The 24,430-nt window shown below is 31.0% G+C and overlaps 1 protein-coding gene across 2 annotated transcripts; it reads right to left on the minus strand.

Moving 5' to 3' along the window:
* Nucleotides 1-73: 73 nt before the first annotated feature.
* LOC117911137 (dynamin-related protein 3B) lies at nt 74-13,121 on the minus strand. 2 transcript variants are annotated; one of them, XM_034825341.1, is made up of 20 exons: nt 12,622-13,121; nt 8,081-8,363; nt 7,938-7,966; nt 7,728-7,829; nt 6,283-6,351; nt 6,142-6,201; nt 5,699-5,812; nt 5,226-5,274; nt 4,961-5,070; nt 4,261-4,353; nt 4,005-4,097; nt 3,782-3,919; nt 3,466-3,579; nt 3,250-3,345; nt 3,045-3,087; nt 2,655-2,803; nt 2,395-2,541; nt 1,570-1,622; nt 1,289-1,388; nt 74-876 (listed from the first exon to the last, which is right to left on the minus strand). In XM_034825341.1, exons 1-20 carry the CDS (start codon nt 12,991-12,993, stop codon nt 595-597), a joined length of 2,496 nt encoding a protein of 831 aa, XP_034681232.1. In that variant the 5' UTR covers nt 12,994-13,121; the 3' UTR covers nt 74-594. The 2 variants fall into 2 exon arrangements, with proteins under 2 accessions (XP_034681232.1, XP_034681233.1); XM_034825342.1 differs by lacking the exon at nt 12,622-13,121 and adding an exon at nt 10,732-11,319.
* Nucleotides 13,122-24,430: the final 11,309 nt, after the last annotated feature.

The following is a 24,430-nucleotide window of genomic DNA, read 5'->3' on the forward strand; positions in this document are numbered from 1 at the left end:
TAAAACTTTTGGCTTTCCCCAGAAACCACAAATTCCCATGCTCACAAGACCCATGAAGAAGAAATGATATCTCTGGGTAAACACACATTCATTGAGCCAAACATGAATCATTTTATCATCACTGATGGTGATATTCAATTACACACCTCAAAGAAAGAAATCCCTGCTATACACTGGCCTTCCCACCAGCTTACCGTGCCAAAGAAATATCCAACAATCATCCAAGTTTTGCAAAACCCGTGAAACAACAAAAAAGCGGGCAAAGAATAATAGTAATAATAATAATAGCAATTATTTGTGCAACCATCGCAAGCTCCTGTATTATTCTCTAGGAGCCGTGCAAAACAATACATTTTATAGCCAACTATATTTGAGGAAGGAACCAAAAGGAAATATATGGAGGCTAAAGGAATGGTTTACATCTGGCGTAGCATATTCTGTTAGAAGAAAATATCCACTCCCCATCGAGCCAGCTCCATGTGGATATACCCACATCTTGTGACAAAGTTGGACAGAGAGTAATCGAATGAATATAATGACTTGATTACTACTATTGATCTACCACAAGGCCCTCGGACCATCTTCCAGCGGCTTTTATGCATCAAGTGTAGGATAGAGACCAGGCATGTAACTGCGTCCACCTCCATTGCTATCTGCATTACCATAGAAAGGCGATTGTAGCTCACCCGAGTGAGATGATTTACGGGACTTTGGGTTCTTGGGAGAAGCTGTGTAGGACTGGGTTGAACCACCGCTTGTGGTGTATGATGATGATGTTGGAAGCCCATGGATCTTTGGCAACCCTGTTGGATCAGAAGAACCTAAACTGTAACCTTTTTCTACTGTTTCAGCTTCCTGTGGCAATTCATCCAAGGTCTACATTGAAGAAAAAAAATGTCAGTGACAAGGGAAGGAAATTTTTTCAGCTGTCTTTTAAGGTTCTCATGGAACTTTACCCAAAACTAAGAAAAGTTGAAGCAAATTCGTGTTTGATAACAAAGAAATCTGTAAAGTACAATCAGTCAATTACGGGTGTTAAAAAGTCTCCTTTTAGAGAGATGGAACCGTCTGTCACATTCCACCATCAACAAGGCCCCTTTGACTTGCCAAAAGTTGTGGCACTTAAAATTCAAAAAACCCCTCCCTCCCCCATTCACAAAACGAACAACAAACCGGCACCATTAGAGAGAGAACAAAATAAAAAGGTCCACAAAAGAAGGAAATGAGATGATGCTCTAAATTCCCATTCCTGATACCTTCCATTGGATGCAAGAAATCAAAAACCTACCCGCAAAGCTTGTTGAAGAACTCGGAGTGTTTCACTAGTGCGCTTTCTCTTCATTGCCACCTCGTCAGGTTCCTGCAACATCTCTTCGAACAGGTTCTCTCTGTTTATTATCATAAGACCAAAAAGAGAAGCACAATCAACTCAGACAAGAGTATCGGGTGAGACCAGCAATGTTGAGCTTAAGTAACAATTCAAAGCACAGGCAAATTACTCTAGTCCACATTTTAGATATAAAACCATGAAAAGCAAGTCCAGGTAGTTGTTAATGCGCTCTTTGTTACCTGTAAAGCTTTCTAATGAAGACATTGTGAAGTTCTCTTTTTGTATGGTTTACCTGGAAATTAGTCGATGAAAGAAAAAGAGCTATCAGAAGTTGAGGAAACACAATCAAAATGAAATAAGGATGACAGAATAAGCAGCAAGGCATTTCAGAATACCAATGCTGAAATTTGTAGTCCTAAAAGTGTGCCAAAGTAATGCCGCATATTAACAATCTCACAAGCTTCCAATGTCTGAACAAATGTATATTGAAATTAAATCATTTTCAACCTACTTATGAGGCTCAGACTAGATTCCATTAACCCGGGCCTGTCAGGCCATAATACCTAAATAAATTTGTCCCATTATTTACAGTTAGTCAATTCATAAGCTTTTAAATTGAAAATGGATAATTGTTCAAGACAACATATATTCAATCATTTCATAGTATGATAGAGACAGTGGTAGGAATAAACAGGATGCGGAGGGGCAAGTTTTCCATGTTGAGATGGATGGATTTTTGGTCGGTACCTGGGACAATATCAGCATGTATCATAAAAACCACACCTAGTACTACCCCTACCACAAAGATTCACATCCTTCAAAACCATTATAATTTTATTGAAGTCTTATTTGGTTTGATTCTCCATCATGACCCTCAACTTGTTAGTCAGCTTCATATCCAGTATAACAGCACATATGAAGGTCTATTTTCACCCCACATGAAGTCCTAATTAAAGTACCATACCTACAGCAGGATCTCATGAACGTTAACATTTTTTTAGTTATAACAGAACAAAAAAAGAAACGAACAGAAAATGGTGAGCAGATAGGATTAAAACAATTACCAGGAAGTGCATGATGGCTTTAGGTACAGCATCCTCAATATTCTTCCTGACAATGTCATAATATGATCGTAGCAGCAGTTTAGTGACTGAAATTTCAATTGCCTCCTGTTCTGAATGGCTTTCAGAAGGCTTCAAGATGGTTGGCGGCTTTTAATGGGAAAGAAAACAAATCAAGTGCATGTTCATTAGGATGAATAAAAAAGTGAGCTAGATGCATAATAGCTATAGTTGAGGCTGTTAAAGTGACATCAGGAATATACCTCCTTCAAATGGATCATAGAAATTGAATGTTCTATGCTCTGGACAGGTTCACTATATGTCTTGTTGGTTGGGATCTCTTTGGCCGATACACGGTTATCACTACCGCCGAAAATTGATGAAATCCCCCAACTTGAACCAGTAGTGCTTCCTGATAAACATCAAGAATTACAAAATTAGAGCACTTTACAATCATTATGCAGCATGTCATGTCTTACAAGAAAGATGATGAGAATTTGTGAATAAAAAAATAAAAAATGGGTGAGCTAATTTATTCCAACAACAGTGGTGTTAAACTGCCTTTCAAATCAGGTTATTGAGACTACTAAGAATTGAAAAACAAATACCACTATATAGCAGAAAATACATTCTTCAGAGAGTTAACAGATTACCAGATGATGTGAATTTTTCAACATCTGCCACAGGCCGAACTCCCTGGAAACATCAACACAAGAGCAATTGAACCAACTGAAAACTTATCAAATATAAAATTTTAACTGCATCCGTAAGTCTGAAATGGTAACAGAAAACCTAAAACTAAAGGTATAATGCTGGCAATAACACATTTCACAGTCTTGCAAACACAAATATCCATACCTGATCAGCAACAATTCCATTTACTGGTCTGGCAAGAATAGCTCGAGCTTTCAAACTTCTTTCAGATGTTGGTGCCTTGTCAGGCTCTAAACCATCCTAATTGACAACAATAAAGAATAAAAGCTGAAAAAAATGGGTGATCTAACTATTTGCAAACTAGACCTAGAACATACAACACTTAAAATTAAAATGGCCAGCAGCACTGCATGCATTTACCTTCTGCCTGGCTACAGGTACAGGCAGCCTAGAGGACTTAATCTGTTGCAATGCCATCTCCACAGCTTTACTTCCACCAATAAAATTTGGGTGTGAAGTATTTATGTAGTCCATCTACAGAATAGAATTGCTTAGACTGAGACCATTGTCAAGAAAACACTTAACTTTGATGAAGTGCATACAATTGCTAACTTTTTTTTCTTTTTTTGGTTTGATAGGTGAGTTTATACAATTACTTGAAATAGTTTTTATTTTCAACTAGAATACTGCAAATGTCAACAGTTCAGAATGATTAAATATTTTGATTTCATCATACCTCCATTTCAATAATGTGCCCAATCATTGTCTCTGACGGTTCAAGGCCTTCTCGCAAAAAGTTTCCCATAACTTCGTCCATGCGCTTTCTCAGAATAGGAAACCGCTGCAATTCACTCACCAGACAGCGATGGCTTATCTGGAGTGGAATCACTTGATCAGTGTTTTAGATGTGCATATAATAGTCCCCCAAGAGCATAAAATGCCAAGTAAGAATTTTCTACCTTTACTAACTCATCATATATGAATCTAGCACACTGAAGGCTTGGATCTAACAAACGAGCTATTTGCCTCCTCACAAGAACTTCAAACGGCACCTGAAGATATTTTGGGGTTAGCACTAACTATATGTTAAGATAGAGCTTACAAAAAAGGAAAATCGCATGCTAAATAATGGCAAAACAATTTGAAGTTTAGAAATAAATTCAAAATTTACCCAGAGAACTTAGGAAGAAAAAACAAGAGCACTATAAGACATACTTCTGGCACAAATAATGCAGATCTAGGGCCGGTTGCATTCTGAATTGCAGTTCGAATGTCATCATCAGTCAAATCCTCACATGGATCCACCTCCTGCACAGATATTCAAATCTCCTCAGACTTGATGAGCTCATAGCAGCTATGAAATTAGCAAACATCAGATTTACCAATAAAAAATTGTAAGGTTCTCCATGGAAGCTAGCTAGCTAGCTCAACCATGGAATCACACAGGATAAAAGTGGCAAAACTGCTACTAAACCCTCACTTCAACTTAACCTGCCCAACGAAAGACAAATATTACTGCACGTGAAACCCCCACAAAGCATGAAGACATTTTCCTATATCTTCACCATTATGTTCAGCTTAATTGCTGAGAAGATAAAGAGGGGGAAAAAAAGAGTAAATATTGAATCTTAAAAATTTAGATTTAAAATTCTTGCTGTAAGATTTCATATTTCCTGATCCTCTTTCCTGTCTACTGGATAAAATCAAGCCTTCATCAATGAAAATTCCAGAACAAAGGTGGCACATTGGAGAAAATACTTGAAAACAGAACCATACACTCACATTTTAGTCAATCATGGAAAGAATCAAACAAAAGGATACTTGAATCAAGTGCCCCCAACAGAGTGCTGCATTGGGCATCCCATTAACACAATCATTCTAACAGAAAACCCACACCAAAATCAAGAATACACACCTCCAGACTCTTCACAAAGATGGATTGGAAAATATAGTGAATGCGTGCTCCGCCAGACAACTCAGCAGTCGACATTTCTTCATTTTTTCCCTCCACCCTTGAAGAGAATGCTGTTTTAAACAATGCATTATTAGTTATATAAAATAAGCTCAAGTATGGACACCAGTAGGTATACCATAAGAAAGATGACATGATCCAATAACATTAAATTTAAATATAGGACAAGTCCATAGAATATAAATATGGAAGGCAGAACCATGTTTACCTTCAGCATATTTAGAAAGAATGTTCAAGAGTAGAGCTCCCTGACCAGCCTATTGGTGCCAAGACATTAAATAAGAGAGTTATGCACCAAATTAATAAAAGAAAATCAGCCTGACCAGTAAAAGATCAACTTTGAGAAATAATAGAAAATGCAGTCGATTTAAGCATAATTGGAAGTTCTAGACTTGGTGAAAGACAAAATACAAATTATTTATCATCTGAAAATCAATTTGCTTTCAGGGCTGCATATGATCCATTCAATATCACTGAAGACCAGAACAAAAGAAGTTTAAAAAACTAGAACTTTATCAACCCACTGTTCTGCCTGAAGTATGGCAGCACAATCCTTTATCAACTCCCCTCCCAGAATGCATAAGACAGAACTGACCTCACAACAGGAAATATAATCCCAGTCCATTCAGTAAAGATCTCCAGTAAAATAGGGGCAATCTAAAAAATAAAAATAAAACATGCCTTTGATTCTGGGATTTCTCCGATGCTTGCATGCTCCTTTGCAACAGAAACCAGCGCAGAGTTCATACGCAACTTCAACCCAGGAAGCACTGTCTTGATATGTTGTACTAAAATCTGTATAAAAATTAAAATAAGTCGTAGTAAATGAAAAGTAATTGTGGAATTTATTAATAGCATCGGTCTAAAATTCACAAAAGTGCAGATTTCCAATAAACTTAAGAGGACTAGAAAAGAAGCCAGTCCTCACATGCTAAATGAAACATATGAGAGGAAGGAAGAAAGGGGGAATGGCTCTGCAAGCATAAGAGACCACACAAACCATATGCACAATGGAGAAACATGTTGAAAAAAACAAGATAGAATCATATTTCAGATATGAATCATCTAAAAGAATAAACTCTGTTCCATGAGACACTCATGCAAGAGTGCCACAAATATTCTACCTGGTTCAACTTTTTTGCCAACTGAGTGATACCACATCGATCAGCAAGGCCATTATATACCTGCAATAGCATAATAAATAGATAAACAATTTGCAAATGAAATCCAGGTGGAAAATCAGTTAAGGGACAGTATGATTGTACTGGACGACTGCGAAAGAACTTTTCTTCAGCCACAAGCGCATCTTTAACACTTCGGTTCGTTATAATATCCTGTTACAAGAATAGCATCAAACAGAAAGATCAGAATCTTAGCCAACTTACAACATACTTGCTCATGATCATCAAGAAATTCTTGACATGTGGGATCTAAAATAAATATATACCTCAAAGACACTGGTTTATGCAAAAATCTACAAACTAGCATTATTACGTGGCACTTAATTGCCATTGGCAACCTCAGGAATAACAAAAATTCATACCAACAGCATGGAGATGATCAATTCCTTTTTCATTAGCCAGACAAATACACAGAGCTTGACAATCAATGTTTGTTGGCCAAATATTTACATTCTTAAGGCATTGTGGAGGTGATTTGCCTTCATTTCCATCTTGCACTTTGCCTAAGCAGTAATCCTAAACAAGAGATTGAATGAATTTTTAAAACTTGAAACGAATGCGAATGACGTGTAGCTTTTTTAATATGCAGAAACCACTAACGCTGTTTTGCAAGAGTGGGAACAACATGGATAAAATACTTCTCCAAGGAGATAAGCCCAGGGCGCAAACCCAGGACCCCCACAATGGAATTTCTTGAGGGGGATGCAAATTATGTAGATCAATTTTTCAGCTACTGGGGGCAAAAAGGCTGATAGCTATTTAGTTAACATATAGTGGTCCAGTTCTCTAGCAGGTTGGGTTGTTGTACATATGGTTTGTATCAGCTTTGCCCTTTTTTCTCTTGCTAGCCTTTAGGTCTTTTTTGTATACTCCGTGTGTACTTGGCTGTGCCTTTTGCTAGTGCTATTTAATATATTTTCCTATTTACTTATCAAAAAAAAAAAAAGTGGCATGCGAGTAAATCCTAAAAAGAAAATATTGCTGAGACAATGTCTGAGATTCAAGAATATTATAAAACCAACCAAAACAACTTTAGTGACGAAAAAAATGTGAAAGAAAACGGAAGGTACTGCATAACAAAATAAGAAACAATATATAAAATGGTAAAATAAACCACCAAGAAAAGATAAATCATGTAAAGGGAATCCTAGTCTAGCAGAAAAAGGTTGATGAAACATAAAGATTGAAAAGAGGGAAAGAGAAATCTTGCACTTCGTGGTGTTTTCAACAGTCCATTGCCTAAGATATTTCTTATTTATTTGCTGAAAAGAAAGATTAGGAAAAGATCATCAATGTCAGAATAAATAGTAGATGAACTTTCATGAGGTTTAATAGATGGAAGAATAAAAACAAAATGGCGAAATAAAAAAGATTTAAAGGGCAAAAAATCTAACATGTTCATGAAAGAAAAATGATTTAAAAGATAAGACAAGGAACTCAACCTTACCCTTTGGCTGCCCCAAACCAATCATATCAAAAGGTGTATAAATAGAAAATTATCTTTCACTACCACAAAATTCCAAGATTACCTCTTGACTACGATTCACAACACCTATGTAACCAAGTCGAAGGGGAATCACTTTTCCAAGCAATAAATTGCGGGCATCGGTACCTCTGTCCATAATGTCCAACTGAAATTACAAGTGGGGTATTTGCCAAACCTCATTAGAAAATGATAAAAGCTTGCAAATGTTGCACAGGCATTCATAAGACAAAAAAATCAAGTTGATATATAGCACCTTTGTAATTACACCAATGGTCCGATAACCTGTCCACAGAAAAATATCACATGAAAGATGTAAAATCAGATCATGACCCATTTTAATTTTTCAACCAAATATACAGACATCAACCCCATGGAGGCATCAGCAGCAGAACTTACCATCAGGATCAGCATTTCCCGCTATCTGAAGAGCATCTGAGTTGGCTAAATCTGAATTCGCCGGTGTAACAGCTAATATCAGACAGCTTGGGAGTTTGATATAGGACATTATCATTGTTCTAATTCTTGCTTCGATATCAGATGGCTGATCACCAACTGGAACCTTGGTTATGCCTGGTAGATCCACTAGTGTGATATCAAGAACATTTGGCGAGAATATCTTTAAACGAATCTGCTTATCTGAAACACCTTTGTTTTCTCCAGCTTCCCTATCTGTCTCAGCCTGAAGATGATTGGAAAGAATTTTGAGGGGGGGGGGGAAACTATCTTCAAAGTTTTAAGTATTACTTTGGCATACATGCAAAGCTTGAGATGATATAAATAATCACCTACTTATTGAGCATAATAAACTAGTAGAACCCCAAACAACCACAAACTCACTGTGACATAGAACAATGAAAAGAAGAATTAATTAAATACTTTAAAGATGGCATTTACTTCTAAATGCATTTAAAAATAATCATCTTTTTTTTCCTTTTGATAGGCAAAACAAGAAAATATATTATATACACCTGAAACGGGTTGCACCCATGCACACAAGATGCACATGATGCATACAAAAGCCACCAACAGGAAAGCAAAAGGGAGGAGAGAAAACAAAAGGTAACTTTTCTTTTGATAGACGAAAACAAAAAGCAACCACCCTCTCCGTGGAACAGTCATCTAAAAATAATCATTTACTTAAATTTATTATAGCTGCACTAATGAATCATAAAACTGTATTATTTTTGTTTTTATATGTTTATAATCACTTTTTGTACTTTGAATGTTGCTTGATTGATGAACCACCAACAATGTCTTCTCCTCTATGACAAAAACTGAAAAACTCCATATCCAAGTGTTTTTTAAGAACTTCACACCCTAGGTTGATTATGAGGAATTATTGCAGAGAAATAAGATATGACAAGCTTTAGTATAGCATGAAATAGCGCAAAACAAATTAATCATATTAAAGACACTAGCACACATCTCATAAATAAAAAATTGGAAGCATAATAGTGAATTGTGAGGTGATAAATCTCACACTATGACCAGCAAGAAAAGGAGTGGGGGAGACAACACAAAGATGTTTACTAGCTACAGCAGCAAAAAGACATGCTCCTGTATAACAGTACTCTTTATTTGCTCCATTTTTTGTAAACTTATATTTCCTTACAACCAGCACAAAGGAAGAATAAAAATAGGGAGAGAAAAACAAAACACTCCCTCCTCCACTCAGTGTCTAACTAATCAACAAAATCCACCATAAACATTGATGCCTCTTCTATACAATGCCTAATATATTTGCAAGTTTACTCATCCTGCTTCTCCTTACCCTAGTTTTCCATGCAATCTAAATTCACTTCCAATGCCACTTTTTCACCCTAGTTCCCAATCCAAACTGCACAGTTTCTCTTTCTCCACCACACTACAAGTTCCCTATATAAAGTGAAATTCCTGTCTTTTTCACCTTTTTTCAAAACACACTTATTTCTTGTCTCCCTCTATGCTGTTTCAAGTAAAGATTTTCTCTCTTCACTTTTCTGGATGCATAGATTGATGAAAACCATGTTCTCTAATAACCAAACATCAATCTTCTCAAACAGCCAATATCATGTTCAAAGAAAGAGAACCATATTTAACATGGACCTTATACCTGCACCATGTCGTCTCAACACGGATACCTTGGTCAAAATACAAAAGCCAACTATCACAGCATTGGAATGAATTTTCAGGTCAACAAATAAATTATGAAATACGATTTACCATGCACATTATAGAACTTTCTTCCCTATCATTTGGGACACCATTTTGGGGAAAACAAATTGGTTGACAAACCAGCCTTATTAACTCTTATCATGCAAATAGCTTTCAAACAGATGATTAACTTCACTACCACAAATGTAGCATCTTTACTAATACCAGAAACACAATTTTCCACCAATTTGTATTCCATCAGCACAAAAAACCCCAAGCCATCCCACTTCTCATATTTCAGGACATTTAACTTCCATGATTTAGAAGATACTATTTCCTGTTTAACCATAAGAAAATCAAGGACAAGAAATAATAAACAACCGCAAAATCTTCATGTTCTGTGCTATTTTATTTTCTAAACAACAAAAATTCAAACCAAGTAAGCTAAATGGTGGTATTACAGCCAGTTCAGGGGATCCCTTAAAATAAAAAATTACAAGGGAGTTGGGGACGTTTCTGTTTCTCCCCCAATCATTGCAATTCTTTTCGTATAGTTTGTTTTACCAGAAACAAAGTAGAATTTCGCAATTCCAGTGACAAACACAACTCCAACTACCCACGCAGTTTCTAAACCAATCAGCTCCCAACCAATTAAAAAGGTCTGAGACTAAATTTTTCCCTTTTCCTAAACTTCCTAAAGTATAGAAGGGGGAAAAAGAAGTAACAGATTTTGCCTCAATCTCACAAAGACGAATGAAAGCCAAATTGACGCTTAAATTCAGTTTAGTGAAAAGATTTTCATTTTCTCCAGTCCCAGATGGTAAAAACCAAACAATTCAGAACTTCAGTCCCTTCCTCTTAATTTCCAATTCCAACCAAAACTACGAGAACTGAGCAACACACCAAAAAATCACCTGAATTTCGCGGTGGATCTCCGAGAAATCAAAGAACTTCTTCCCAGGCAAGTGTAAGAACTCACCATACTCCTCGTCAGACCCATCCGGCTTTTGCTTTGTCTGCAAGAGCTGCAGAACCAGTGGACGACGAGTACAAATGTCTTTACCCCTCAGCAAGAAATCTCGGCCAACCATGGCCTCAATGATGCTTGATTTGCCACTGCCCTGGCAGCCAACAAAAGCCACCTGAGGGAGCTCGATCATGGATCGGCAACTGAGCCATGCGAAGACACTTTGGAGCCTGTTCACTATTGGAATCACAGAATGACTGAGAGGAACAGCAGAAGGAGTTGAAGATACGGTTTCATCTGCCATATATTTGCAGAGATCGGAGTGAAAACCGAAAACTTAAGGCTCTTGAAGATTTTAGAGAGAGAGAAATGGAAAAGGGGAGAGAGAGAAAGAGAGAGGAAGAAATTGTGCCATGATAAGGTGTTCTGTAATTCTAATTTTTCTTTTTGGGATTTAGGTTAGGGATTTTTAATCATTGAACAGTGCCATCCTGCATTGAGACCTATTAGGTTCCTATAAAAAAAAATGAGGTTTGATAACATGGATTCGGTTTTTACACAAGATGTCTGCCTTTAAACACTTTATAAAGGTCTTATTTCTATTTTTCTATTCTAAAATTCTGTTATGCTTTTCTTAAAGATGAAAACTACAAAGTTGTGTTGGGGGAAAAAAGGGTAAATCAAGATCACCACCACTGTCCTCTGCTATGCCTTAAACTGGAAAGTTCATTCTTATCCCTAAGAACCAAACCCAAAATTTCATCAAAAATGCATTGTCATCCAAAATGTTTCAAATGCCAAACAAGCACCCATAATTCCTGAATGATAAATGGTCAAAACCAACTCAGGCGCATGAAATGAGAAAAGGATTCTCAACTTCATATAAACATATTTTAATACTTCATGTTTCTTGAGAATCTAAGGCTTTGCTTAGAGTTTGGGAAAAGTATATGCTCAAAATAATATCACAGAACCCTTTATACATTGTCCCTACTGTACAGAAAAAGATCACAAGTACCTTGGCCTTTAACAATAACAGTTTTACAGCTTCAAAATGACTGGGAGAATCTTCCTTTCTATTACTTGGGAAGCCACTTAACAAAATAAATAAACTTGACATACCAGTCTTATTAAGACATAGCTTTCAAACAGTTTATTAACTTCACAATCACAACTACAGCATCTTCATCTAATAGCACAAACATAATTCTGCCCCAATTTGTTCTCCATCTGTAAAAACATAACCTAAGACATCCCACTTCTCAGTTTTCAAGAAATTTGAGGGAAAAAGAAATAATAAAACAAAACAAAACATATTCATATTCATATTCTATGTTTTTTTTTTTTTTTTTTTTTGGTTTCTGAACAATGAAAACTCAAGCCAAGTAAACCAAATGGTGGCTTTACAGCCAGTTAGTAGGAGATTCAGTCACAAACAATTAAAAGAGGCTAAAGTCGAACATCTATTCTTTTCTTATACTTCATTTTCCCACAAACCTAAGAGAATATCGCAACCACTGAAAAGCAAAACTCAAGGAAACGGTTGTGATAAGCTTACTTGAGCGGAAATTTTTAACCAATCGATTCCCAAGTAATAAAAAAGACATTAAGATCATTGTATTTAGTGCTCTATTTCCTTTTCCCAAACCTTCCTACCCAGCAAACGGATTTCTTCTCAATTTCATTGAGAAATTGAACTTCAACTCAGTAAACGCGTCTTTTTGCTTCCACCGTCCCAACAACAAAACCTTATTATTCAAAACTGCAGACCCTCTCTTTCCCTACATTTCCAACACAAGACAATCCAAACCAAACACCAGATAGAAAAATGAATCACCTGAATTTCGCGGCGAATCTCCGAGAAATCGAAGAACTTCTTTCCAGGCAAGTGCAGGAACTCGCCGTACTCCTCCTCGGATCCATCAGGCCTCCGCTTGGTCTGCAAGAGCTGCAGAACCAGCGGCCGCCGAGTACAAATGTCGCTCCCCCTGGGCAAGAAATCTCGCCCAACCAACGCTTCAAGAACGCTGGATTTGCCGCTGCTCTGGCTTCCTACCACTGCCACCTGCGGAAGCTCGATCGTGGACTGGCTGCCGAGCTGCGCGAAGATGTCCTGGAGCTTGTTGACGATCGGAATCACGGAGTGACCGAGAGGAGCAGCCGAAGAAGAAGAATGAGTTGGAATAGAAGAGACAGCTTCTTCCGCCATGGATTTGCAGAGATCGAAGTGGGGAAAACCCTAGAGGCTGTGGAAGGTTTTAGAGAGAGGAGATGAAAAAGTAGAGAGAGAAAATGGAGTGATTTTCTCGTGAGGAATTTCTGTGGTTTTGAATTTTTAAGATTTGAATTGGGGTTTTCGGTTTTGGGCTTTTGTTAATTGTAAAGATTTAAACAGCCTGAGCCCAACCTCATACGAAGTGCGCTTCCACTCCTCCCAATAATCGAGATTAGGTCACTTGCATTTGTTCTATTCTCGGCTTTTCCATTTTTAACCTCCTTTATAAAGGCTTTCTTTGTTTTTAACTTTTTATTTCAATTTCCTTAAAGCTCACAACCCTAAAATTGTGTTTGGAAACAAAAATAACTTTCAACCTCATTTCACAAATTTTTTTATTAAAACTAATTTTACAATAATTTATTCTAAAAATTAATTATTTTTTATAGCAAATTTTAAGACTATTTAACAACTGTTTTTCAAAATAGTTTTCTACTCTTCAAATTAAATAAAAAAAATTTTAAAAATATGTTTGATAATCAAAAATCATTTTCGGTTTTTTGTTGTTAAAAATTAAAAAATATGATGCTTTTAGATAACATCTTTTAGTTGTTTTTGTTGGTTCATTCAATTTTCTAGGAGTTGTTTTCAAAAATAATTATAAAGCATATATGAAACGGTTAAAAATAAAACATTAGATATAAAAATTATTTTAAAAGTAGATTAAAAACTTTTTAAGTTTTCAAATAGGCTTTTGTTCTCTAAATTACATCGAAAAACGGTTTTCAAAAGCTATTTTCAAAAAACTGGTTTTTATAACTATTTTCAAAAACAGTAACCAAATAGATTTTAAATATTTATTTTTTAATATTTTAAAAAATAATTAAAAATATTAAAAAATGCTTTAAAATCTTTTACATTAAATATATAATACTTTCATGAAGGATAAATAAAAAAATATTTTTAATATTTGAGTACTTAAATAATTTTTTTCTTCATATAAACAGTTGATAAATATATTTAAGAATGTTTTTAAAAATTATATTTTCAAAATGCTCTGAAAAAACCTCGTAATAGTTATGTTTTACTAAAAGATAAAATAAAACGAAACAATTAGGATGCAATTTCTATTTTTTATTTTTAAAATTAAAAAATAGTAATAATTTTTGTATAACATATTATAACTTTTTTTAGATATTTACATAGAAAAAATAATGTTTTTAAGGGTATGTTTGGTAACTGTTTTCAAAAATAATTGGAAAATAATTTTTGAAAACTGTTCTCTAATTTTTGTAGAATAAAAGTCTATTTGAAAACCAAAAATATTTTTAGCCTATTTTTAATATTTTTAAATATGCTTTAAAAATAATTTTATATCTAATATTTTATTTTTAATCATTCTATATATTTGTATAATTATTTTTTAAAATTATCCTCTAAATATAAGTGAAAAAAATATAAAACAACTAAAATATATTATTTGAAAGTACCTTATTTTCTGATTTTAAAAATAAAAAATTGAAAATAGTTTTTATTGTTAAATATGTTTTTTGTATTTTTTATTTTGAAAAACAGAAAATGATTTTCAAAAATAGTTCTCAAACATGCCTTGAGATTTTTATTTATTTTTTTTAGAGTAATTGCCTTTTAGACATTTAATATCTATAATAATTTACTCATTTATTCTAAAAATATAAAATTATGCATTTAAAATCAAGTTTGGAAATATTTAAATAGTGGCGTACTCTAGCATGAAATGTCTTTTAAAACATCCTCTTTATTTTATTTGCTACCGCTAGAGCACTTTCCCACAAACGACACAAGCACCTTACCACTCATATTCCAAATACTTTCCACCTACATCAAGCCCTAATCTCTCTCCCTCTCATCATTCCACTTAAGAACTTTTGTCATTGTGAATCTAATTTAAGTACAAATACACATTTGCCCATGTTATTATCTACTCAATAAAAATTATGAAATAATTTCAAAATATTTATTTATTTAGTTGAATAACTTTTTTTAGAAAAATAATACAAAATTATCATGAGTAGATTATCAATAATGTTTTTATTTCTATTTATTTTCTAAATTTAAAATATTATATACCTACAAAACTAACTCAATATAAAAATAAAATGAAATAAAATAAAATTATCTTATTACTTAAAATAAATTATTTTATCTATCAATAATAAATTTTATTTTGTACTTTTTTGTAAATTGAAAATTGAAAAATACTATCTAGCTTGGAATTATAAAGAATTCCCCCTAACTTCTAAATAAATCATTGAACATTATTTACAATGTTATAATTGTCAATGTGCTTGAAATGCTCTTATAATTTAATATGGGAAGCTTTTTATGAAAGGAAAGAGAAAAATTTAGGGTATAATTCTCAAATACAAAGTTTATTTCAAATTTCAATATTTGCTTCATTTTCTATTTTATTTTTTTGCTTTTATATATTTATTTGTAGAATTTATTTTGATTTATTAATTGTTTCCTATCCCGGTTTAAAATGGTATTAAAATCAAGTTTTGCTTGAAATCTTAGTGATATTATGATTTGGAACTGCATGTACTTATTGATTGAGTTTTGAGTTAGTTTAAATTGAATTTTCTATAAATGGTTTGATCAATCTAGATGACGGTGTTTGAAATATAGGAGTATAAGTCTCGTGTTGATGTGCTAGTGGTCCATATTCAAAATATTATTTGAATTTAACAGAGGATAAGATTGTGATTTTTTTTTAACAATGAATAATATTATAAGAAAATTAAGTAAATATAGTTCTAGACTTGTTATAATGGATAGTTCTACATATAATTTAGATGATTACACATATATTTCTAGTCAACATGCTATAAATATAGATTCCTTATTTAATTAAGGCTCTATTACGAAATTAAAACTAGGCTTAGAATGAATACAAATGAAAACTCAATTGCATGATTTGTCAAAATTTTCAAACTTTAGTCCAAATGTTCATATTTTTTATAGAGAATCTTATTCAAAAAAAATTTACTCATTATGATAATCATGAATTTCATATACATACTATCAAAAAAAATATGGAAATAGTTGAAGCTATAAACCCAAAAGAAAATGTAAAAGAATTTGTAGAAGAAAAATTGAGAAGGGCAGTAAATGAAGTAACACTTTACAAAAAATAGTTAGTTCAAAATTCCAAAATAACTAGATTTTTACACCAATACTATTAGTTCAATAGGAAATACTGTATATCTAGATTTAGTCTCTCCATAAATAAAACATAAATTATTTGATTTTTAATCTTTTTAACTTTGATTTGAATATCTTTGTTTAAAAGATTTTCTTCTATTCTTTTATGATGTATTCCTTTTCCTAGAAATTTGATTTGTTGTTTTTTCTTTTGAATTAAATTTATTTGTTTATCAATAGAGTTTAATTCTTTTATCTTTGGAGTATTTAGAAAATATAAACAAATTTCTTGATATTTATAAACTGTTTTAATTCCTTCTTCATCAACCGTTAGAGGATAGAGAAGGCTTAAGAAAGGTGTTCCTAAAATCAATTCTTTGTTCATATCTTTTACAAGAAAAAGAGAAATTTTGTAACAAACATTTTTGTTACTCCATCGTAAAGAAATTGGGGCACTTGTAAATATTAAACTTTTAAATACTAGAAATAACATAATAGGAAAAGCTCTTTTAGCTAATGCAAAAGTTAATATGAACCAAAATTATGCGATGTTATATACCACAATTTTGTATAGATCTTAAGGAATTCACAGAAAAAGTAAAAATAACTATAAATACTAAAGACTATGATATGGAATTAGGAAGTAAGAACCTTAGTATAATTATAGGATTTATAGGAAAAATCACTAATGCTTTAAGTTTAAAATGCATGATGGAATTTGATGATGTAGTAAAAACCTATAGAAGTAGAACTTTAAATATGGTAGAAGCAAAACCTGTAAAAGAAGACTATTTATTAGGACGAGAATGAGAATTACCCTAAATAAATAAACCAGTAATAAAATATTCAACCTCTAGTAGTCTATATGAAAATAAAGATGGGAGTGCTAGTATAATTTTTGGAAACTATAAAATCGTAAATGTAGAGATAGGAATCAGATAGTGACATCAAATCTATGAATCCTACCACAATGCAAGAAAATATTTTGTTAAACATAGAAATGGAAGAAAATCTATATAGGAATTTAGAACTAAATAATATAATGTTAGAAAAATTTAGCAACCCAACATTATTAATAGAACATGTGATCAAGAAATTTTTGCTAACATAATGTGTAAAAACTATACAGATGAACAAATAATTGAACAACTTTATAAAATTGATTTGATTAAAAAACTTGTAGATATAGAAACAATAAATCAATTTATTATTCAACCAAGGGTTGAAGAAAAACAAAAAATACTTCTAGATGAGTTAGTAAATACGATAAAAGAAGAAAATAAAAAGGAATTGGTAAATGTAAAAATTGAAATAGTAAGGTATAGTAAACCAAAGAGACCTCAATGGAAAACACAAACATAACCCTCTAGTTCTTTGCAACCAATATATGAATATAGAACAATGTTACATATAAACAATACTCAAGACCTTAAGAAAATTGGGAACAATCCTTAAATTTACCTGGTATAGTAGTATTCTTTGAAAATCAACAAGAAATTTATGAATTTTGTAAAAGTACCCTTAGAGGAAATGTGTTACAATTTTTTAAAAACATGGAACAAGAAAACAATAGCTATTTTTAGAAAATTAGAAATAATTTTAGCATAACTGTGTTTATAAATTTAATAAGACTATAGTTTTTAGGAACAACCCAAGAAGATATAAACGAACATGCAATATATCTCCATAAGCTAGAACAATTGAAATTGTGTAACCTGTCGTATATAAAGGAGTATGAACAAAAATTTAAGAAATATGCAATTCTTTCTAGAGTAGACAAAACACCTAATATGTAAATAAATAAATAAATAAATAAATATATTAAAAATACAAGAACCTGTTGGACTTAGATTATGGAATGAATTCTCAACCTTTGAATACAAAAACTCTCATTCTATAGGTGCTAGAATAGAATTTGTAAAAAAATGGTTAGAAAGAGAATGTATAAGTATAGGGGGAAGAAGTCAAATAAATAAACAAGATATAAATCAACAACTTTATAGAAATTTACATATAGGAGAAAATCTAGACATGTGATGTAGAGAATATAATTTTAGAAGACCCAAGAATTACAAAAGATTTTTAAGAAGGAAGTCAAAAACCTTTTATAAAAACTGACATTTTCAAACAAGGTATAAAAACCCGAAAACTTTTGGACAAAAAAAAGGACCAAGGAAAGGAAAAGACAGTGTAAATATTATCTTTGTGGTCAAGAAGGTCACAGAAAACCCAAATGTTCTGAACTTAAAAAACCACCAAATGAATGAAGTAGAAATAACAAAAGTAAAAATTAACCTAATAAATAAATATCAAGTAGATAGTGAAGAAGAACTTATTAATGAATTAGATTTTGAAAGCGAAAACTTAAGTGTATATATATATATTAAATGATATTGAAACTGAAAAGGATGAAGTTTGTATGATTATTGAAAATGAAGAAAATCAACTTAACAAAACTCTTTTAAATCTAGAAACAACACTTAGAAAGTAAAATAAACATTGTGAAAATATTTACAAATAATAATAAAAGGGAATATCCCAACAGAAAAGAAAAACAATTCAAACTCTCGGGAGATGAGAGAACCAATAAATCTTGTAAATACAACCATACAGACAAAAGAACAAGTGAATACGGCGAATAAAGTTAAATATATTATATTTCCAACAACAATTAAATTAAAAACCTTAGAATCAAAACTAGATGTAATGTTAGATACTAGAGCTAACAAAAATCTTTTATTTGGAACCTTAGTACCTCAAGAAGACCAACAAATATTAATCCAACCATTAGAATTAGTCTAATATAACCAAGAAAAACTAATATTAACTAAGTATATTTCAAATATACTTATCATAATTAATAATAAAACCTGAATACTACCTCGGACTTATCTTGTTTCCATTATAAGTTTATACCCTTTTATTTTAGACTTAAATCTTGTACTTTCTTTACATGGAGGCATAACAAAACAAAATAACCAAGTTTGTTAGTTTTCATTCTAAAACCACAACAATTGTTTATACAAATACAGAAAGCATGTGAAATAAATCTCATAACGTTATTTCTCACCAAATTAACAAAATAGAAGAACAAAAGAATAGTATAATAAATGATTATTTAGAACAACTAGAGAATGCAACTAAGTTAAAAAAAAACCTAATATCATAAGCAAAAGAAAATGGGAATTATAGGAGAAAATCCTAAAAAATATTGGAGTAGGAATCTGTAAAAACAAATAAAAACAATAGATGTAACATGTAACTTTATAAATACAAAAGAATTTAAATTCAAATAGAAGAACTATTGCAAAACAATCTCATTAGACCAAGCTTTAGTCCTCATAGATTGTCAAGCTTTTTAGTTAGAAACCTTAATGAAGAAAAAAAAAAGAAAAGCTAGGATGGTTATTAATTATAAAATATTAAATTATAATACATACGATGATGACTATAAAATATCAAATAAAGATTCTTTAATTAATTTTATTCAAGGATGTAAATATTTTTCTTAGTTAGATTTTTAAAAGTAGATTTTGGCAAATTAGATTAGATGAAGATAGCAAACTATGTACAATGTTTTCATGTCCTTGTGGGTTATATGAATGGAATGTAATGCCATTTGGACTAAAAAATACTCCACAAATATTTCAACGAATGATGAATAATATTTTTAGTAAATATTCCTTTGTTCTTGTATATATTGATGATACTCTAATTTTTTCACATACTTTTCAGGAACATATAAAACATTTAGAATTTATTTTTGACGAATTAATTAGTCATGGATTAATAGTAAGTAAAAAGAAACTAAAATTATTCAAAACCCAAATAGAATTCTTAGGATTAGAATTAGAAAATGGACAAATAAAATTGCAAGACCATGTAATGCAAAAAATAAATAATTTTTCGAACAAACTAGAAGATTTAAAAACCCTTCAAAACTTTTTAAGATTATTAAACTATACTAGACCTTATATAAAAAACCTTAGTAGATTAGCTAGACCCTTTTATAGTAAAGCTAAAAGAAGATGCCAAAAATATTTTAACCAAGAAGATATTAAACTTGTACGAAAAATAAAGAAGCTTATAAAACATCTTTCAACCTTACATTTACCTTTAAAAAGTGAATACAAAATAATCCAAACTGATGTTATAGCCAAACAAGGTAGGGAGGTGTACTTTTAGCAATAACTAACAATGGAGAAAAAAAAACTTTGTAGATATTATAGTGGAACTTTCAATGACTACTAAAAGAACCTTAGTTCTACAAACTTAGAAATAGAAGTAATAATTTTAGTCTTAGAAAATTTTCAATTATTTTTAAACCAAGAACAGTTTACCTTAAGAACTGACTATGCAAATATTAAAAAATTCTTTGAAAATAAAAAATCTTCATAATATTCTAAAAAAAATATGGATAAAGTTTGAAAACTCTTTTATTGGTTTTAAACCTAAATTTGATCATATTAAGAGAAAAGATAATATATGAACAGATTGGTTAAGTAGGTAAATAATTGTTGATGACTAATTTTATTTTACAAGAACATGGTTCAAAGGAAACAAACTAAAGCCAGAACCTTTTAATATAGAACCATATGTTTGAACAAAGTGTTAATTCCAAATTTAAGATTTAAGTTTTTATATTCCCAAAACCTTTTTAAAGAAGATAAGGTTATTGTATATAATTTTTTGCCTTTAAAATCGCAATGTTTTTTTAACCAAAATCTAGAATAAGCCTATGAAAAAACTGTGTCAGCCTTAGCCCAACACCTACAAAATCTTCAAAATCAACTTATTGTCCTAGAAACCCAAAATTTTCAAAACCTTAAAATTCAAGAAAACCAAGAAAAATTGATAAAAGATTTGAAAACTAGCACAACATCAACCAATCAAACCAATTTCGATAATCAACCTGAAATGCTTAATTTAATTAGGAAGTTAGCTCTTATTTCTAAACAATATGAAAAACTTGTTGTTAAAAATATAATCGGAAATGATAATTACTCTTTAGTTGAAACTCTTAAAAACCAAGAACTTTTGTATAAACATTTTAAAACAAAACATATTGGAATAAAAATAGGGTATGTGGCATATCAAGACCTCGATTTCTTCTTTGTTATATATCTTGCTTATGTAAATATGTTTATTGTAAATAAAGAAATTTTTTATCTTATACCTCAGTTCATAGATTGGGGAATTTTAAAAACTATTTTCATAAACCTTATATCTTAAATTCTTGAAATTTTTTTGAAAAAATTAAAAGATATTTTAATCTATTTTTTTAAAATCGAAATTCAGATCGACATTTTTTTTAAAACCATTTCACCCTTATTCCAAACTGTTGGATCAATATTATCAACTTACCACCATGTTTATATAAAACATAATGAAGAATCACTCATTTCTCAACAAGAACAAGAATGGGAAATAACTCATTCAAATGAATTTCCATAATTTTTCTCTTGATTTAGAGCTTTTCAAATTTATGACCATAGACCAACTCGAAATAATTATTTCATCTTATTGGACAAACAAAAACAATGTCTATTTGGAGAAATCAACCTTTAGAACATACTATAGTTCCTAAACCTTTTACAATCCCTCAAGAAGAAGATTTTATAATCGAACTTACTATAAAATTACCGGAACCATCTGCCTGCTACAATGATAACGCAACATTCTTAGATAGTTAGTTTTACAAGATTAAGAAAAGAAAATACCAAAGGAAAAATATTTTAAAATAAATTTGAAATTTATTTATTTGTAAAATAATAAGAACTATGAATAAATTCAATACAATCCTCGAGAAAATACAATATAATTCTCTACGAAATCAATCCATAAAAAATATTATTGATCTCAAAAATAAAAAGCCATAGAGGAGGTAATCATAGTCTTAGAGAAAGGCATAGATAACATTTATCTATTATTAGAGACAGGAGACAGTCATAGTTCATATATTTGTTTTTGGTGATCATCTAGATTTTTAGTTTTTAATTAATTACTATAAATAATTATTTTGAATCAAAATTTATTAAGTAATAGCGATTTTCATCATATCTCATCCTATTCTTGTGGGTTGGTAAATTCAAAAAAAATAATTAATAATATTGAGTAGTTGAATTTATTATTTTAAATAAAAAATACTTGTGTGATTTATTTTATTTTTAAAAGTCTTACACTCCTATGGGTTATCTCTTGAAGACTTGCAAGATGCTTAATAACTAAAGTAAAAAATAAATGATAGTGAAGTTCAATACACAACTTTTCATAAACCAACATCAATGTTAATACTTCCATCTTAATTAAAGTTATTTATGATGTTATTATTAACTTACCAAATCAATCCATTTTCTCACAAAGAACACTTCATAATATACATGATCCAAACCTCTCCCTCTACTTTCATATTTAATTCATCAACTTTGAATTTATTTCAAAGTATACATTAAATCATTAAATTCTTATTCTCATTTATGAGTTTATTCTTGGAATAAAATATATATATATATTTAAAGGTTAATGAAAATATATGTTGTAGAATTAATTAGTTAATGAAAAATAATGCTCAATTGAAATATTTTAAAAATGGGATATAAGTGTTTTTTCTTTTGTCATTTTTAATTAATAAAAACAAAAAGATGTTGGGTATTTTGGTAATTGTGGGCCTACATATTAACATTGTACATTAAGCTATCTTATTTTAGTCTAATTAAATGTGATCAATTAAGATATTTTTTGGGCTTTTAAAACGTCTCTTATATACACTATATGAGTTTTACAGTGTGTAGAGACCAATTTTATTTTATTTATTAATAATGGGCCAATAAATAAAATAAAATAATAAGGGGTATAAAATGGTTTATGGTCCACAGTCTAAGCCAGGAGAAAAAAAAATTACATATTATTCACATCTCATCAATGAGTGATTAAGGATTCCCTACAATACTTGTTTCAGATGTGGAAGACAAGACCCAAATACAACATCTTATGAGATCAAGTTTTATTATCTATCCATGAAATAAAGTTTTGTTATTTATCTAGATGACAATTAGTTTTTATCTTCATTCTGTATGATTCATGGTTCTCCAACAAGTGGTATCAATGCCACCTTTGTTAAATCTATCAGGATTAGATTTTATTTATTTATTTTAATTAAAGGTGATTCATGGTGGCTAGAGTTTTTTGAATTTGATTTCCATTCATTTATCCACCCTTGTTTTTTTATGTTTGGTTGTAAGGATTTTATTTATTTATTTTTTTAACCCAAATTCCTCATATTTTATGTTGTAAATAATTTTTCATAAATCATTTTTCCCAGTAAATATCAATATTTTCTATCGAAAACTATTTTTTCTTGGATTTTTTTGCATAATTTTGGGAGATAATTTAAGTGTTTTGAGAATTTTGGGAATACATAAGAAGTGGTTGGGTGATAATGACCTATTTTTCGCCATTATCTTGTTGCATATAGATAAATTTAATCTATTGGGTCATTTGGATGTTGGGCCTAAGCCATTTAGTCTATTGGGTCATTTTGGATTGTTGGACCTAAGTCTATTTAAGTTGAGTCAAGTGATGGGTAGAATTAGGCTTTTGACTGACCCATTTGACATTTGATCAACTTGTTTACCCGATTCGGTTGGACCTTTGCTTACCATTTTGACTAGCTCGATTTGACCGTTGACTTTGATTGTTGACAAAAAAAAAAAACCTTCTTTGCATGTTTAAAATCCAATATTTCAATATAAATTAAATTGAAATTATATATCACCAAAGTGAGCTCTATTATGTAAATTTGTTTATCTTGAAATATGTGGATTTTATTAAGGAATTGTATTGAATAGTATCTAAATCTATGCATAAAATAATCGGCCAAAAGGAAGGTTATTTTTTGTTAGATTTTAGACACTTGTAGTAGTAAATATGTGAAATTTTGGTGATGTCTATGCATGCAACAAGTCGATCCAAAGATAAGCATATTGTTGGCAGGATTTGTTATCAATATTTATTAACTACATTTTTTATAATAGTACCATTTACAAATTATTATTTCTGTCCAAAAACTAAATATCAATGTTATATTAGATATATTATAAGAGCCTATCTTATTGCTTTTATGTCATGTGTATACATGTGGTTAATTTTATTTACATCTTACATGCTTAAAGTAAATGACATTGTTGTTTATTGTGAGCTTATTATTTTATTCTACATTAAGTTAATGCTTCTTTTATATTTGCTAACA

Source organism: Vitis riparia, chromosome 3 (assembly GCF_004353265.1).
Source record: "Vitis riparia cultivar Riparia Gloire de Montpellier isolate 1030 chromosome 3, EGFV_Vit.rip_1.0, whole genome shotgun sequence".
Taxonomy (NCBI): Eukaryota; Viridiplantae; Streptophyta; class Magnoliopsida; order Vitales; family Vitaceae; genus Vitis; species Vitis riparia.

Excerpts from the sequence above, each read along its gene's own strand:
- LOC117911137 (XM_034825341.1), bottom strand. The coding sequence starts at position 12,993 with ATGGCGGAAGAAGCTGTCTCTTCTATTCCAACTCATTCTTCTTCTTCG. Across the intron at positions 8,364-12,621 it reads AGATTCGCCGCGAAATTCAG|GCTGAGACAGATAGGGAAGC; the intron begins GTGATTCATTTT and ends AATCATCTTCAG. Across the intron at positions 6,202-6,282 it reads AGTTCTTTCGCAGTCGTCCA|GTATATAATGGCCTTGCTGA; the intron begins GTACAATCATAC and ends ATGCTATTGCAG.